The 19,244-nt window shown below is 42.5% G+C and overlaps 1 protein-coding gene across 7 annotated transcripts in view; it reads right to left on the bottom strand.

Moving 5' to 3' along the window:
• Nfib (nuclear factor I B) overlaps positions 1-19,244 on the bottom strand; it is a 215,666-nt gene that overhangs the window by 84,834 nt on the left and 111,588 nt on the right. For 5 of the 7 annotated variants that reach the window (XM_041651809.1, XM_041651810.1, XM_041651811.1 and 2 more), the window contains one exon: positions 11,320-11,373. In XM_041651809.1, the coding sequence (XP_041507743.1) occupies positions 11,320-11,373 (54 nt within the window). Of the gene's footprint in view, positions 1-11,319; positions 11,374-12,099; positions 12,119-12,855; positions 12,860-19,244 lie in introns of those variants that run through there. The other 2 variants (XM_041651815.1, XM_041651814.1) reach the window with 2 other exon arrangements.

Here is a 19,244-nt window from a genome sequence, read left to right as displayed (position 1 = left end):
ACTGCTTCTAAAATGTATAAGAATATAAAAATGATTAAAAAATAACCTCGCAAAACATATTGTAAAAACTTACTTTAAAGTTAAAACAGTCAAGATACTTTGGTATCGGCAAATGAGAGACATGGAATGGCCCATAAGCAAACGTGCACTTATATAAATACTGATAGTTGATAAGGGTGGTTGGACAATACAGTAGAAAGCAAAAGACCTTTGCAGCAAATGTGCATAATCAACTAGCTACCTATATGAAAAGCACGTGAACATCAACCTGGAATTCCCATGCTATACAGTACACCCATATGCAATGAAACTCTGCTCAACAATAAAAAGGGATGTATGTTGCCACATGAGTCAACACCAAAGTGACTGTGCTGGGTGGCAGAAGCCCTATGAGAACACCCACACAGGGGCTGAAGAGACGGCTCAGCTACTGCGAGCACTGGGGCAGAGACCTGGAGTCCATCCCTAGCACTCACACAGTGGCTCACAGTCACATGCAACCCCAGTCACACTTCATCTCGTGCCACAAGGAGCCAGGTTTTCATGATGTGCTATTATCTGCAAAACATGAAAATCACCCCAAGAGAATCAGAAACACCCAGAGGAACCTGGAGAGTTTCTGAAGACACTAAACTACAGAACGTCGTTTGCTTGTTTGCTTAGCTCTCTCTCTCCAATGTTATCTCCCCAGGATAATCTTTCTTTTGGGATCACAGAAAACCTGGCGAGATTGTGGTACATTCTCTATGGGTTGGCAAATAAAAGCACAAAAGAGTGATCAACACTCAACAATTCATCTGCCTGGGAGTAAAGACTCTCTGAGCCTAGGTTCTGACACAGTGATTTATTAGTCCCACACTTCCCCATCCGCTCCCTCCTGCACAGTCCTGACTCGGGCGCAGTTCACCTGCAGAGCAAAGGATTGCCACAAACACGCCACAGAAATACCTGCGTTTCCTGACTGAGGTCAGGCACTAAGTATGGAGATCATATTATGTGTTCCAGAATAGACTGCTTAATGTATGTGGCCTGTGCCTCCGCTTCACAAGTCTTGAGCACTACTAAGTACTGTCTCTGGCGATACCTTAGGAAGGAGAGGCTCAATAATCATAAGGTATTGGGAATTCACTAAGAGGAACAGATTTGTCAGGAGAGTGTACTACTAAACACTCTTATTGTGAAACTGAAGAGCGGAGAGTCTGAAGAAATTCTATCAAGGAGGTTGTGGGGGGGCAGACATGCTAGATACTAACCATGGTGCAAGAACATGAATGAGGGACCTGGAAATTCGGAAGAGCTGTTTCAACAATGGCCAAGGATTTAGTCTGAACCTAGAGTACAACCTTGGCAGCAGAAGGAGGAAATGAAATAATGCATTTTACAAATTACAGAGGAACATGGGCCTGCAACATAACCATTAGAGGGTTAAGACCCAAGGCGAAACTATCAGCTACTGAGGTCAGGAAGTTATTAGAATGACTTAGATGAACTAATTAAAGTGAAAATAGTTGTTAATAAACATACATTACAATTTCAGCACCAATTATCTTCTTTTGAAAAGACTTTGCCTTCTTTCTTTGAATTGAGAGTAATGAATGCCTCCAGTGCCTAGAGCCTCTGCATTCAATCATCCATCCATCCATCCATCCATCCATCTATCCATCCATCCATCCATCCCATGGCCTTCCTCTCTATATACTTAGTCTTGAACACTCATAGATACTTTCCACTCTCCATGTGAAAAGTACTGTGTGTGAGTGAGTGTGTGTGTGTGAGTGTGTGTGTGTGAGTGTGTGTGTGTGAGTGTGTGTGAGTGTGTGTGAGTGTATGAGTGTGTATGTGAGTGTGTGTGTGAGTGTCTGAGTGTGTGTGTGTGAGTGAGTGTGTGTGTGTGTGAGTGTGTGTGTGTGAGTGTGAGTGTGTGTTGAGTGTGTGTGTGAGTATGTGTGTGAGTGTGTGTGAGTGTGTGTGTGAGTGTGTGTGTGAGTGAGTGTGTGTGTGTGTGAGTGTGTGTGAGTGTGTGTGTGAGTGTGTGAGTGTGTGTGAGTGTGTGTGTGTGAGTGTGTGTGTGAGTGTGTGAGTGTGTGTGTGTGTGTGTGTGTGTGTATGTGTGGCAGTGGGGTTCTTCTAGATATCACCCAGCACGGCTGAGACTGAAACAGCAGAATGCTGATCCCGTTATTTATTTAGGAAAATACTGCTCTGGCTAGAGAGTAGTTCAATTCAGAAGATGACAACAGTTCAAGGCGCCGAATTTTAAAGCGAAAATCCATTGTATTACAAACAATCTGCAAAATAACCAGAGGAAGCAGCAATTTACAAAATATCATGACTTCAGATGTGTGTCTGTTTGTGTGTGTGTGTGTGTGTGTGTGTGTGTGTGTGAATCTGCCTGCACATGTTCGTGCAGGTGCACACTCATGAGTCTGAGCACAGGCATAGAGGTCAGAGGTCAGCCTATGGTGCTTGCCTCTATTGCTCTACATCATGCATTTTGAGATAGGTCTTTCATGGAACTTGGCTTGCTGGCCAGGGAGCTCGAGGATGCCCCTGTCTCTACTCCTCCAGGACCAGGGTTATAGATGCAAGCAAACACCACCACTCTCTGTTTTTATATAAGTGCTAGAGATCCAATCTTATGTCTTCGTGCTCACACCGTTGGCACTGAACCCAATGACCCACTTCCTCGGCCCTGCATTTGATTTTATTAATGATCAAAAGGTCAAGCCTAAAGGTCAGGTGGGTTTGCTGTCTTCTCACTCCTGAATACTACAGAAGACATGGAAATGCCCCCCTTGGGGGGTGTAACATGAAACAGTCACTGTACAGAGAGTATGGGAGAATAGCTTTAGTGGAACTAATAATCAAAATCATTTCAACAAGAAAATAAGAGTCAGGCCCTATTTCTAGTTTATTAAATAAGCATGAGAAAGGACATGGGCTCTGGAAATTCGCTTATATAAAACACCCCCCCCCCCAATTCTTAACAACTTTGAAAATCAAAACCTGCTAAATTATGCAAGGTTCATTGGCATTGTTAGATCAAAGGTAGCAAGAATCACATTGCCACACACACAAGTCCTTGTTTTAAATTATTTCATTCGCAGGAAAAAAAAAAAAAAGAAGACTCTGGTAGACCTGCCTGGTCTCTTAAAATGCACTTTTTAAGTCTACCAGAGAACAAAAAATGAAGGCTTGAGTAGCGGTGGATACTGTGCAATACTGCCTTGGGCTCAAGCCGCATCATTATGGGGCCCCTCCCTCTTTCCATACCAGGGTGCCACAGTGCGCTGTGCAGGCTGTGAGCGCAGGAAGCTGCACTCTACAGATGGCACTGAGTGCAGCCAGCCTAGGGAGCCAGTTCACTCTGGACTAGAGAACTGTCCTCACATTCCAGCTCTGAGGAGGAAAATGATTCGCATTATTAATCCAGAGCTGCGTCCTGCAAAAGCAGTGTTTGGGAATAAATGGCGGGGGGTGGAGGGGATAGGGGAAGAAGGCTTAAACTGGAGGAGACTTTAGACAGGCAGTCTCTGTGAAAGGAATACAAAACACTTGGCGGAAGGAACAATCACTAAAATAGTGCCCAGAGGGGTAGGTCCAGGCAAAACCTAACCACAGAGTACTTAGGACTTTTGCGTGGGAATTCTGACTGTCTGTGGAGAACCAACACATTCAACAATGAGAGAAAATATGTTACAGCAACATCTCTTAAAATTGAACACACTATAATCTATTTCTGTTAAGCCTTCTGGGAAGATTTTTGGAATTAGGTGTAGTGTAAGCTAAGTGCCTGCGTCAGAATGGTACAGTTTTTAATTGGAGTCATGTTACATGGTTACGTAGTTTCAGACACTACAAAACCTTAAAACAGTTAAAATTCAAACAAAAAACTTGAAGAACTAAGACTAGTCTTTGAACCAACCTGCGCTTGTAAAAAGACAATATTATTGTGCCCAAGTGACAAGCCTCTGACCCTCTGGAACCATGTGCCCCCAATTGAATGCTTTTATAAGTTGCCTTGGTCAGGGTGTAAGTAACTAAGACAGAACTCAAACTAGGGTGACAGACTTGAGAACTTGGTGCTCCAAAGGAGAGTAGATAGGTAAGAGAGGGTCCCTAAGAAAGTCACAACCCAGAGTGACTGGGTGATTCTAATAAAGCTAAAATACTTACATGGAAAGCAAAGTAAATTTGATAGAAAAGAACATAAATTAATTTTGAAAGTGTTACATTTAAATTAGCCATGAACATCTGGGGGAACAAGTCCAACATGTCATTGGAAACAAGGGCCTGCGGCATGAGAAGAGGAATCTGCTCTAATGGTATACTACCTTTGGCCAAATGAAAAATGAACACAGTCTAGAAACTCATAGGAGGTACTGAAAATCTGGAGGACCAAGACAAGGGATAAAAGAAATCATTATAAGAACTTAGGGAAACACCAATTCCTGGACTTCTAACAGGTATTAGTTTCAAAAGGAAGGGGCAAGTTTTAAACAGAATACACTCAAATCAACAATACTCCAGAATGTGGGCCACCGTGGTGGCTCACACCCGAAATTCTAGCACTTGGTGACTGATACAGGAAGACAGCTACCATTTGGAAGCAGTCTGGACTCCAGGGGTTGAAACCTGTCTTATGGAAAACAAGACAAACACGATAGAAAGGAGTCACGTGGGCCTAGCTCCTATAAAGTCATGCATTCAAGAGACTCACTCCATGAGCCCACTTACAGAGCTGATGGCCTTTCAGTCCAGTTAGAAAAAAGAAGAGAAGAACCTTTGGTAGGGAAAGCTTGTCTAAAGGATAAAATAGAAGTTTCTGGTAAGAATCGATGGAGAAAAAAGAGATGAGAAAGGCTGGGAAGAATATAAACAGAGAAATTTTAATGAGAATGGAAAATTGGTGACTTCGGAAGGTAGGGACATTATGGGGAGACAACTGGGGAAAAAAAAAACATTTGTACAGATCTATGTGAAGGTTGAGAGATAATGTCTCGGTAGGGGAAAGGTTGCCCAATCCCCTAACAGAGACTGACTTATTCTCCTGACAGTTAATACTACAGTTGCTACAGTTGGTGTGACTGTCTTTATACACCAAGAGACACGCAACAGACTCACTAACTAAAAACTCCAGTCCTATTCCACTATGAAGCTGAAAACATCAGTTTCTTTTGCCTCCATTTTAAAACCTATCCTAGGCGACTCTCTTATTCCACTTCCCTTCTTTTGTCCTGTATCTTTTGTCTGCTTTCTAGATCCAAAAAAGTACAATACAAAAAAAAAAAAAATTCGACCCCACATCAAACAGTTCTTCTTATGGGAAGGTTTCCCGACCAATCAAGCTGGAGAAAAAATATATAATAAAAACAAAACAAATTAAACTAAAAACTAAACTCATTTTTATGAAACACCTGCAAGTATCCATGTGTTCCACCTTTTCCTTGCAAACAGTGTGGAGACAGCTGAGTTTGGGAGAAGCTGGCTGACCTGCTCCGTCTCCTCGCGACCTCATGATGATGGCCAAAGACCTTGATTCAGGAGGGAAATGTCACCCCCTTACCTGATGCTCCTCCCACTTTTCACACACCCCGCACATCAGAATCAGTATTCCACAACTCTGAACTGAAACACTTCAGTTGAAGCCCTAAGAAAAATTTAATTCCTGGCATAAATAAAATATTGTATATTCTCATAGTCAAAACTTGGAAGGGGTGGGGATTAAATACAGTTCATATTTTACAACATCTAGCCTAGTGTCATGTACAAAGTAGACACTCAATAAGTAACTGCCAGGTGAAAATTTTACTTATGGTCTGCTCAGAAATTCCTTAATTTGTTAATGATACTCAGTGTGGTATGATGGATATTTCCAAACTCCCAAAGGGAAACACCTGCTTCTGCTCCTCATTTTGAGCTCAATCAAATCTAGAACTTCATTACCTAGAATGTACTATTCACTCCTGAACTTGCTAGCCGGTGGTGGTTGACATTATTTGTGCCTGATGAAGCTGGCCATCGAGGTGGGAGAAGAAACAAGGAAAGCTCCTTCTCTAGGGATCTCATGGGATAGCCCTAAATTACCTTTCTTTTAGCCAATTAGCTATTTCAAGCGATCAGGCCAGCGTCATAGTAAAGGCTGGCTTGGTGCCAGCTGCTAGGCAGACCAACTTTGATGAGGAGGTTACACATAAGAACCTGGAATTCAGTTTGTAAAACTTATAATGTGAGGGCTAGGCACCCTTCCTTCTGGCTTTTGCAGAACAATTTGCGGGGAAATGCTTCCCTCATCTGCTCCCCCTTTCGTCTCAATCCTGGCCTGACTATGAGCATTTAAAGACGTCATTGAGCAATGTCTCCACACGAGTAAGATGAGAAAGGGGAATGTTTCTGAAGCTAATTTACCAAGAAAAAGAAACCCTTTGATTTTTGACTGACACACATCTAATTCTTAAATTACTTAGAAGCTTTACCAACTTGTCAGGTTTTAACTACTGTGAACTGTTCATTCCGGGACATTCCTATGGACGTAGTCTGCTGTGAGGAGAAAGCTTTCTGATAGTTCGCTGTGTTCTCTATACCGCAGCTTACTCATCGGTATTATCAAGCAATATATCTTCAACCTATTAAAAAATATTGACTGACAAAAATAAGAGAAGATATAAAAAGGAGTGGGTATGGGCTTTTAAAGAGTAGGTTATAATTTTAAATACCAAAGGAAGTTTCCTTTTTCTTGGACTGTGAGAACCTGAAAACATTTGTCTGTTCATGAAAATAGAAAAGAAAAATACTGTTATGTATACTCTCGAATTTAAAATTTAAAAACATAAAGTGGAAGGTTAGGCAAACATGGGCCCCAGTGATGCCAGCAGGTACCAAGTACCATTACAGATGCTGGGCCATCTTTTCAGTCAGTACTAACTGATTTTTATTAGTTTTGTGGCACCCCTGTGTTGGCTTCCATTGTGGGATCTACCAAATATGTTTGGGGAATGAGCAACTAGAAATTTGTATGACCTAAGCAACTTCTTAATGGAAGACAGACATTGCTGTAGGTGACAGAGATTCTTCACACAATTTAATTATTTACTCAAGTCTGTCCTTACTACAGAGAAGGGACTCAAGGTGGCTGACTTAAGGTCACACAATACACAGCTCCAAGGTTCACATAATGCCAAACCACATGCAAATGTCAACACACACACCAAAGTACACACTCCTGAAAAAAGAAAGTTGGAAATTAAACTGTATACCCATTCATTCTAAACAAGAAAATTCTGGCTAATGAAATTTGAAGTACTTCAAAAAATTACATCAGAAAATTTACAGGACTTGCTCTGGGATCCAACATTTCTTAACTGCTCTACCAGCCAAGAGAACTTTCCACAAAACTACAGCCTTCCTAAACTCTAAACTGGTGGGTCATCTTGGAGCTGACCAATTTCAACTTCCAGATTGCTGTTTTCTCTTGATAGCCTTCCATTCCAGCAGTAAGCAACTGATTCAGCTCAAGAAATCTAAAGGGGGGGGGGGGCTGGAGAGATGGCTCAGTGGTTAAGAGCATTGCCTGCTCTTCCAAAGGTCCTGAGTACAATTCCCAGCAACCAAATGGTGGCTCACAACCATCTGTAATGGGGTCTGGTGCCCTCTTCTGGCCTGCAGGCATACATACAGATAGACTATTGTATACATAACAAATAAATAAATAAATATTTAAAAAAAAAGAAATCTAAAGGGTCACAGCCCAAGGAATATAGATACGAAATAACAGCAAATCCAGGCTAAACCCAAGACTACTATCCAAGGATGCATTTCCTACAAGTAGTGGTGGTGTTTGGAAACACAATCGGATCTCAGCCCAAGTCCCTCAGCCTGTTACTACTAACCCACCAGAGCCACTTATATGACTAGGAAAAGACATCTGAACTACTAGAAAACTACTGAGGATAAATTTAGTGAAGATAAATACGCAATCTCAGACTCGGTCACAAGCATTAAGACAATGAAATGGCCAGGTGTTTTCAATGAGCGCCACTATGCAGTGCTGTCAGGTACCTTGTGATTGCATAGCACCTTGGCTGTGAAAAAAAACCATGCAACTAATCATCGCAGCTTAAAAAAAAAAAAAATCAGAACAAAACCTTAAGTTACAAGCAGGTGGAGGAACTTCCATAAAGACTATTTGAAGGCTTTTATAAATTACCAGTACCAAGAAATTATTTCCTTTGTAAATGACAAATATTAAATATCCTTTCTCCCAAAATGTGTTTTTGTTTGCTTGTGCTGAAACACTAATCCCAAGTGAAAGCATGAGCTCCAAAATAAAGACCCATTTATCTGTCAAGGTCCACAGTCCAGTGTTTAAGAGCATCCAGGTAACAAGAGGGAGGCGGGAGAGTGGAGAGCAAAGTATGAGACATGTGAAAATGAAATAATAAAATCAATTAGTTGCATATTAACTTTTTAAAAATTAAATAGCTAGAAATACTATATATCATTTAAAGAGATGTTCACAATCAGTAAAGAAGTAGTGCCTCTGTCAGACCCAGGAGGGGCGGGGCAGTGTGGAGACAGATGCACCTGTGTGCTGGGTGGGAGACCACCTTTGGGTCAACGGTCCGGAACAGACTCCCTGAGCTACCCTGCTCCTGAAGGCTGGGATTTTTGCCACCTCTTCCCAAGCAGTTGGGAAGCACACAGGGCAATCCCCGTGAGTTCTACATCTCTTGGCAAAAACCCTTAACACTGAAAGGTGTGCGGGCATGGAGGCCGCCTTTTGGAGTAGCTGAGCTTCTCGTGGAAGCCAGCAGGAGCTCAGTGTCCCTGCTTGTGACGCTAGTCTTGAATGTTCCCATAAACAAACTGTGGTTCCTAAGATACTCAATCAGGATGAAGACAGCATTCTAGAATAAGTCTCCTGAACTCCCAATACCTGGGTTGCTGAATCTGTTTATCCCAACTGACTGTAAGACAAGAACAGGTTTCTTATACTTAAAATTGAAAAATATTATCTACTTCCAAAAGCCTGGCTTATTTCAAAATATTGTAGAATGTAATTTTGCTTTTATCAAAAATTTTTAACACTTTAAAAGAGGCTGTCTCAAAATAAAACAAAAATTCCTTAATAAGCTCTACAATAATGTCCAAAGCATGATGTTAAGTGATGGCTGTTCCTGAGTGGTCAATGAAAATGCAACTTTAATTGAAATGAATTAACTCTAGCGTCTTAATTGTTTGACACATATCAAGAAAACACGTCCCCCAAAGAATCTTGAAAGTTGGGGAAACTGATGTGCCCTAGCTGATTTCTGTTTGCTTTCTTTATAAAAACAGAAAAAGTAAGAGATTCTACACGGTATGGAGAAGTTTAACTAGCCTTCCAGGCAAATACTGAAAACCCAACCTGGCCATTGCATGAGCACAAGAAGGTCATCTGCCCAGCTCTGCGCAGCTCTGCCCAGCTCTGCCCAGCTCTGCGCAGCTCTGCCCAGCTCTGCCCAGCTCTGCCCAGCTCTCCCAGCTCTCCCAGCACCAGCAGACAGCATCCCCTGAGCCTCTGCACTTGCTCAGAAATGCGCTTCACAGGGGCTACTTCAGCCATTCCTCTCGAGCTGCCCTTCAGAGGCAAACAACAGCACACAGCACAGACAGCCTTTGGTTTAGTCTGGCTTTTAAGATTTACTGACCCTTTGCTCCTCAAGGTGTTTCCCTACCTTTTATTTATTTATTGGTAAAATGTATAGAGGCTTTTAAAAGCTTATTTTTAATTTAAATACTTTATGCTTTGCTCTCAGTTTGCTGCATTAGCAAATTCATCAAGGAAAATCAATTCAGCATAAATTTAAGATAAGAATTGTATTAGTACTTTTCATCATTGGTGTATATAATACATATTTAATTAATACTTTCCCCTTTAGAGTATATAATATGTATTGAATTGGGGTTTTCATCACAGATTATATAATATTTTGCCAAATAATAAAATTTTAGCAGACTATTCTACACAGAATAGCTTAATATGTATGTAGAAAAATATACATGTTTCCAAAACAAAATTAAATAATTTTTTTGTATTTTGATTGTCACATTCCTCTAATAATTTAGGAACAAATTAATCTATTTTTCTGATTTGTAATTTCTTAAAGTACAGCAACTTCTTATTAGCCAGGCACTAAAACTTTAGAGTAATTGGAAATAGGAGAAATTGAGCTGGGCAGTGGTGGTGCAGGCATTTAATCCCAGCACTCCAGAGGCAGAGGCAAGAGGATCTCTGTGAGTTCGAGGCCAACCTGGTCTACAAGAGCTAGTTCTAGGACAGGCTCCAAAGCTATAGAGAAACCCTGTCTTGAAAAAAAACAAAAATAAATGGGGGGGGGGGAAGGAAAGAGAGAGGGGAAAAGAAAAAGAAAAAGGAAAGGAAAGGAAATGAAGAAACTAGGAGAAATCTCAGATTCTGACGTTTTGTACTATGTGGTCTGTTCCAGTGAAATGGCAGGTGAGCGTTTGGGAGAGACAGAGGGCAAGTGTGACTTTGTGGGGTTGATTGTGTTTTGCTTTTGTTTTTGCTAAGAATTTTTTAGATCACCCGTTTTACAAAAATCACAGATACAATTAAAATTCTTATGATGATGGAAATTTTCAATTCTTTATTATATTAATTTCATACTCTTTTCTCATGAGAAGGAAAAATACTGCTCTAAATCAAAAGCAAAATGCTGTCTGTTCAAAATGGGAATAATAAAACCCCAAGGAGAGCCAAAGGGCATGCGCCCATTCTCAGGTCTGGCTCAATCCATTTCCATCTAAAAGTAAAGAAGGCCAGACACAGCTTACACTGAAGACGGCAAAAAACCAGTCTTGCCAAACGCCTTTATAGAAACGCAACCTCTCGCCAGCGCCTTTCCTAAACCAGAACGCTCTGCCTGTAAGAGGACAGAAATTGTTACCAGGTTTTTGCTTTGTTTTGGTTTGGGATTTTGTTTTGCTTTTTGTTTGTTTGTTTTGTTTTGGCCACTAAAGAAACTATTTAAAAAGTTTTAGCTTTTCAAATGCCTAAAAGGCTACCACTAAACATGTCAGAATCATCTTTTCAAGATACCAGAAAAGTGAAACCCTCCGTCTGTGCTCAGGTGAACACTGCCGCCCCGACGGGAAGCAGTTCCCAGTACAGAGGCCGACATGCAATCACATCTTGTCCCAATCCCACTGCCTGCCAGAAGAAAACAGGCAGCTGACCAATTATGGGTGTTGATCTATACAGGGCCCCTTTGTTCTCCAACAATGTCAGGGTGCACACGTCCGGGGACACATATTTACCTGGAGGATTCTTGGCAGGATCATTGTGGCTTGGACTTCCTGATTGTCCAGAATCTGTAAAGAAATCACAGAATATGTTTTCTTTTTAATTTGTTTTGAAAGAATTTCACAATACTGAGAAGGACTTTTTAAAAAAAAAAAAAATTAAGGTACAACAATGAGGTGAAGTGTTTAAATAAAGCATACTTTCCCAAGCTTTTCCTAACAACATTTTATTCATCAAGCTAGATAGAAGCCTATACACATTTCTTCGTCAAAGGGAACAATTACTCATCTATAATGGGCTGGGGTGGAGAAAGGTTTTCCTGAAATGAGAGGTCTGGCTGCAAAGCCACTGAAACCATCTGAAGGTTAGGCAAATATCAAGGCCGGATAGTAGGAATCTGAAATAAAGCAGATACTGTCCCTTAAAAGACACAATCTAAATATAATTAAGAACACTGTTAAAAACCTGAAAAATCTGCTTTGCTTCAGAGAGTAAAAATACACAAAACAAGAGGCTTCTCTTCCAAGGCTTTCTCACGACCGTTCACATCTCCTCTCCAGTAATCCCCCCAACCTACTGGATCCCAGCCCAGTTCTGTCTGCATCCCATAATAGCAATCGATTTGCAAACACCAGGAAAAGCATAAATTACTAGGTGGAAAACCGACATGGCTTTGTGGAGAGCAAATTGTTGGATCAATTTAATCTCCATCTGCGAGATACAGACAGATTCCTAGATAAGGAGGAAGTGGCCGCCACACTCATTCGGATCACGCAGTCCACGCCATTCCTCACCAACCCCACAGAATGAGCTCAGAGGACTGGCACCGTCCGCCAGGATGCCTGTCCCCACCAATCCACACTGCTGTCTTTGGCTCGCTCCTCTGCCTCCCTGGACAATCCACATTTATCTGCGTCATCTGCCCTGGGTTCTTACACACTTACTGGTGGGAGTTGCTTTGAAATCTTTTCAGTGTGGTTTTGTCTCCACAGCCCACTGCACCAGGAAGAAAGGGGCATATAGCCCCTTTGTCTTCCCGGGGCTGTTCATGGAGTAAACATGCTAGGCGTGCAGGGTATGCCAGAGGGATGGATGGCTCAAATTCAACAGCCTTCTCTGCTTGCCTACAAAAAGGAAATTTCGGGCACAATAGTGAATTTTACCAAAACGTGGTACGGGCAATGTCACCACTGCCATAAACCCACAAATCTCTCCCTCAAAACCTTGCCCTTACCCTCAAGGCAGCGAAGGGACTGAATTAAGAATTAAATCGGACTGCTTTTCTTTTTAACAAGGTTATTTGGTTATGTCAGGTCAGTGATTAAAATACTGCAATTGTTCTTCAATTCTTGAGCATAGGGGCACGCTGTTAGTCTATTCCTGTAGGAAACCGGGTTGTTTATTCCTGCCCTTTGCCTCCTGCTAGCTGGGTCAGGGTTAACGGTGAAGAATGTAATCCCTCCATTTCCTTAACTTTTTTTCTTTACTCTAGAGTATATTTCACGAAATCCTAGCAAACTTATATTTGTGGTTCCCACAGTGTCCTTCACCTTGCTCCTGATTTCCCAAAATGGAGGGAAAGAAAATGGAAAATTATCTGACTGTATTAGAGAGTGTCCCCTGCAGCCAGAGGCCAGGACTCCTCTCTAGAACCCAGCTCTGGAGCTGATGCAAGGCTGGCTGACCCATAACTTAACAGAAGGATCTTTTTCTTTGTTCCTTTAAAGAGAATGCAGTCCCCACCACTTTTGAAGCCTAGAGTGAAACAGCTCCAGTACAATGTTAAATGGCTTCATTCTGTTACAGCCTCCACTGCCTCTGCTCTGGGTTCCATTTAGGTGGCCTTACCCTTACTTTTCAAGGACATCCAGCCTGTTGAGATTCCTATTTACCGGGTCAGGGTCATGGACCAGACCCTCCACAGTTTTTCTCTTTCCTCCCTGGAGCTACTACTTCGCATGTCCACAACTCTAGGATAAGCGCATCTAGAACCAGCAATTCAGAAGGCTGCAAGGATCAGGAGCAGGTAAACGGCACAGCAGCCCCACTCCAGGAGCTGTGGGCTTTAAACCTGAGCCTTCTGGAAGGCTGCCTGCAGTGACTGCAAGATGGCCCCCATGTCCTCCCTCACCTCTGCTGCTACACCTGTGCCGTGTCTCCCCTGAGAACCAGCTAGCCAGAGAGCAGCCCTTACTTTCACCGTGTCCCACAACCCACTGGGGCAGCCTTTCTTGCCCTGCTCCTCCGGTCTTATCTGTGTTAAAGGTTACACTCTCTTCTACTTTCCAACAACTGCAGACCAACGTCTTTAGAACAGAAACAAACAAAACAAAACAAAAGAACAACAACAACAAAAACTATTCACTAAAAACAAACATGCATTCACTAAGAACACTGTAAGAGTTTGGGAGAAAGCTAAATAACCTTGCCACAGGCTTGCTGTCTACAATGACCTGGTGTTTACTGGCCCCACCCCCCAGTAACAGGTTATCCTTCCTACTGCAAAACCTCTACCTTCTCATGAAGCAAAAGAGCAAATACTGTGCTCCCAAAACACGGACGAGGGCTGCCGAGAAGGCAGGTGACACATTGACTTCTCATGCTATGAATTCTAACACTGCAATCTACTCAGATGTCACCTTAGATCAGTCACTTAATTCCAAGTGCTGGAGAAGGAAATAACCAGGGAGCCATAGTTGGCAGAGAACCCAAGAATGAACTGTTATTGTGGCTGACTTCAGAGAAGGAATTTTTCAGACCACATCTAAAAGCCCCGCAAATCACCACCCAGGTCAAATTACTCAGACTCGAAGGTTTCATTAACCACTTCCATCACTCTGTTCAAATCTCTTCCCTGCGATGTGTGTGTAGGGGAGGGCGGCAATATACTGAATACTGGCTCTGTCCCCTCTAATGTGGTCTTGTACAAAAATCGGTTAGCTTTTAGAATCTTGCACCTTTGTCATGAAAATGCAATAATACAATCTACCTTGGAATCTCTGCAAGGAGATCAAGCATTGAGTCCTGGATCAAGTACATCCTACACCATCAATTCACAAGAGATATTATTAACAACATAAACACATTAAAACGCTTACGATTTTTAATGGACTAACTCTCAGGAAGGAAGAGAGAAAAGGAAGAAGCTAAATTGTGTCCATAATGGTGCGAGTACCTAGGAATATCTATGCTGGGTCTGTGAACCCGACCCCAGAGTCTATTATGTCATAATGTCATGTCAATGCCTCAGTCCCAGGCCCCTGCAGCAGGAGGTGACGCAGCCCTGCCCTAAGCTCTCCAGAGATCCCATGCTCAAAATGGAGAGACAAGCAGCTGATGCAATCACCTTCCTGGAGGCTGAAGCCTTTAAGGGGCGAGGCTGGCAGGAATAGGTTTAGGAGCCGCCCAGCACACTGTTTGGAGTCCAGGAAAGGCGAAAATGGGCAGACCTAGGGGGTACCTGCCTTCTCCCCACCTTTTGTTCACCAGTTCTTCACCTGGATCTCTATTGTTCACATTTCTTCTTCTTTGGGTTTAACTCCACATAATTGAGTTGTATTACTTTTCAAAGGCAAAACTGGCTTTGTATTACTTCCTTCTAAAGATCTCTAGGATTCTTCAAGATGGACCTCACACTGCAGCTGCAAGAACTCTTCCGCCTCAGCCTCCCTGGTGACTGGGGTCACAAGCGTGAACATCCCACCACACTCTCTACTCACAAGTATGGATTTAAACATCTAACTCAGTCTTTGGGAAGAAGAAAACTGAGTGATGAAATCTCTAAATTGTGATTTTTTTTTCCCATGGCCACTACTATCCCCTGGGTTAAGGACAGGCACTCCTGCATGGCCTCCACAGCCGTGACCCAGTGTCTTTACTCCTCTTCGGGAGGCAGCCCATCTAGTCCTGCTCTTCCAACCTGACTTCACCCTAGAACACTGCTCTTCAGGGCCTATGCAAATGACTGTCTGTGTGCTCCTGTTCAGACACCCTCGTTTCTTACTGTGTGATGTTGGAATCACACACAGCCAAGTGACCCTGCAGCAGATTAAATGTTTCTAAGAACCTGACCTGACCTTCCCCAACTTCCCCTCACTGCCATTTTTCAGCACATCCCAAGTGCTGAATTCAGAAAAGTCGAGACAAAAGCATGTTTTTGATACCTATTGGAATACATTGTTACTCTCAGCTGAGTCTTCTTCACTGAGGGTGTGCTAAAGAGAGGTGGTTCTGACTCAAATTACCGTCCATCCTCCCCACTAAATAACAAAACTGCTTTTTAAAAAGATAATCTGGTCAAAGTTCAATAAAGTTTGTATAGATGGTGATAGTAAAGAATATCCTGTGAAATGGTTGTCACCAAGCAGTAACTTGCTGACATGACTGACTGCTACACTCTGAGGTAAGTTAGTGGGAAGATCAGAACTGAGTTGCTAAGGATCATAATGATTAAATGGCAATCAGTAAGGATCCTGGCGCCTTCCTATCAGAAGCTCACAGGGTTTGGCACACAGTCACACTTTATATACTTTTATTCGGTTTATAATGATCTACAAATATTCATCCATTTATTCATTTATTTACTGTTGTGCACATGACCTCAAATTACATGATACACATGTGGAGGTCAGAGGATATCTTTTGTAGAGTCAGGTTTTCTCCTTCCACTTCTTATACGAGTTCCAGAGATTGAACTCAGCTCACCAGGTATTTTTATCCAATGAGCCATCTTGCTGACCCTAAATACTAAACTTGTTTTTTTTTCTTTTTTATTTAAATACTACATATCATATTTTTTTTTTCTTGAAGCTCAGAAGTGACCCAGAGTGCTAGGAATGCACAAATTAAAAGCTTGGAGATGGAGGAATGGGAAAAGGCAGATGGGGACCATCAGGTCACAGTTACAGAAGAAATGGCAGGGCTCCTGGAGGAATGGTGACAGACCACTTAAAAAGCAGAAGGAAGAGCTGTGCATGTTCCCACCATAAATAAATGCAAACCAGGAAAGGGGCATGTCAAAACTGATTCAAATGTTACAAAATGCATACATGTGGAAACATAGTCACGATACACCCCCCCCAAATATGCAAAACTTTTACATTTGTATATATTTGTTTCAACATTAATTTCAACTAAAACGGTAATACATCAAGAAGAAACCACCTCCATACCCTAGCCTACACCTCTGGTGGAAGCCTCCATATTTCACCAGAGGCGAGGCCAGCATCCTGAACCTCAGACTGGTGACTAGCCCAGTGATTATCAGAGGCTTCAACCAGCAACTGGTGGAAACAGTTGCAGAGAACCACTCAGCCGAGTGAAATGGGGGAGGAAGGGCTGTAGCCAGAGGGGTCAAGGGCAACACAAGAAAACCACAGAATCAACTAACCTGGGCTCACAGCTGAGTCTGAATGAACAAGCGGGGAGCCTTCATGGGACCGATTAGGCCCTCTGCATATATGCCTTAGTTGTGAAGCTTGGTCCTCTTGTGGGACTCCTAACAGTGGGAACAGGGCCTATTTCTGATTCTTTTGTCGGGTTTTGAGACCCTGTTTCTCATACTGGGCTGCCTTGCCCAGCTTTAGTACAAGAGGAGGTACTTATTCTTACTGCAACTTGATATGCATGTTTTGATAATATCCATGGGAGGCCTGAAGAGCAGAAAAGTTGAGCAGAGTGGATGGGTGGGGAGAGCAGAGGGGAGGTTAGGGGAGGAACTAGGAAAGGAAGGAGGGGAAACTGTAGTCAGGACATAAAAGAATTTTTTTAAAAAAAATGTGATTTTTCTTATGGCAGGGGACCACAGTCACATCATAAAAGTCATCAGATGGAGGTGACCCTTGAAATAGTATAAGAAAAGGCCTGATCTGCCGGTGTACATACAGGATGTGTTTTATTCTGCTTGCAAATGATCTGCACAAAACTTAAAACTGATTATGCTAAAACCTTTGCAGTCCACATAGCCACAAAAGAACTCCAAAGGCTTTAATAAACACCAAGGCACCTTGACTTGACCTCTGCCAACATCTGGCTGTGTACTTTCGCTCACGTCCACCTACATTTGATGTGTGAGCCTTGGCCTATGAGGGCCCCCTTTGCTCATTCTGACATCTGCATGATCAGTCATCCTTTCGACGTGTCTACCAATGTCTGGTCTATTCATTACCTTATATCTCAATGTTTGGACAAACACCGAAATGCTTCGTTAAATCCAATGCACAGAGAACAGCTGACGCACGAAGGACAGAGGGGCACAGCATGCCACGCCATGCAGACAGAGGATCATCCGAGCAAGAGGGAAGGGGAACAGAGGAACCGTTCCCACAACTCAGGTCCAGGCTAAGGCAGGGCTTTCCCACTTCTCGATCGGACATTTGGTAATAGGAGCAGAGAGGGGGCTCACATGAACGCTTTCAACAGCAACTAATTATTGGTCCACACCAACAAAGGGAAGATCAGTTTAGTCAGTGTAGTTGGGGTCAGGAGCAAGAAGCGGGTGAAGGGATGCCCAGACCTGTAGCCTCTAAAGGCCTTCTATTCCAAGCAATCTCCTAGGACCTCATTTTATTCTCAGACTTAAAAGCATCAGAAAATGAACTGTCCTTGGGTGTGGTGTCATGTGTTTGTAAATCCCCTAAACTCGATGGAGATAAGACACACAACCTATCTGCACCACGGAACAAGTTCAAGGCTATCCTGGGATGTAAAGCGAGACCCACGGATACACATACCACCAAACACTCATACACATAAAATACAAATAAATAAATATGTTTTAAAAATTAAAAAGAATTAGAAAGAAGAAGCCAGGGACTGAATTTGAGAACGGACAACTTCAATTTATGGTCCTTTTGGCACAAAGAAGGGACTGAGTGGGGTAAATTATAGTCACTCTTCCGGCTCTAAAATTATATGATTCTATAACAATATAGCTTTTATATTGAGGGATATCAGAAGAGCAAATGAAACCCAAACTTTAACCTATCAACCTACAGATAGCCTCCTGCTAGAACTAAAATTAGTCATCGCTTGATAAAGGTCCCTTTGTCAGAGTCTTTTGCCTTAGGCAGGTGAAAAAGAGAGAACCCAGTTCATTGTCAACTAAAAAGTAGCAGGGACTTCTTAGGGGCTGAGAACAGTTCCCTTCTCCTTAGAGTATCCTACATTATCAATACACCAACATCGCATGCTTTCACAAACTAAACATACAGCATGACAAAAGGCGGCGTTAGAGGAAGAACAACTGAAGATGTGAAAGAGGAGAAACATCAAGAAAGGATTGTAAACAAACACACTTACAGACAAGGCCGTAAGGAGCTAACACCATGCCTGCTTTTCAGGAACAGTCCTCAGAAGACGCCCCAGCCCATCTTGCCCCACACCCCAGCTCTGAGATGACCCCAGAAGACGCACACCCAGGCTGACAGTAAGCTGGTTTCACATAACTGCATTCTCCAGTACATAGCATGCGGCAGGAATCTTCCGCCCTTCAGGACAGTTAAAACGCTATTCAGTTTTAATGGGGGGGGGGCTGTTTTGTTAATAGAGGTGGTATAATACTCTAGCTTTATGATATTTTCCCTCCCGTTAGATGTTTATTAAAATAATGCAAAGATACCTGGACAAACTGAGTGCTTTCCTGCTTTTAAAAAGGTCACGAATACAGAGTTGGGGTGGAATCTTTCTCCTCCTCCCCTTTCAGGTCTTCCTTTAGGCTTCAGTCTCTACCTCCTTCCCCACAACAACCCCCACTCCGATCCCAGCTCTTCCCAAAGACACATTCTATTTGCCTTTCCATTAATTCTGTGATTCAACTTTCTTATACAGAGCTACTTTTTTGCTTACAAGGGAGATTAGGCTCAAAGCCTGACATCCCAAGGATTAGAAGGATTTGTTTGAGCCCTAGACTGAAATTTGTCCACATGGAATTAGCCAAAAT

Source organism: Microtus oregoni, unplaced genomic scaffold (assembly GCF_018167655.1).
Source record: "Microtus oregoni isolate MIOR12 unplaced genomic scaffold, Mior012 000005F_ref0000423, whole genome shotgun sequence".
In the NCBI taxonomy this organism is placed as follows: Eukaryota; Metazoa; Chordata; class Mammalia; order Rodentia; family Cricetidae; genus Microtus; species Microtus oregoni.
This window is presented reverse-complemented; position numbering and strand designations above follow the sequence as displayed.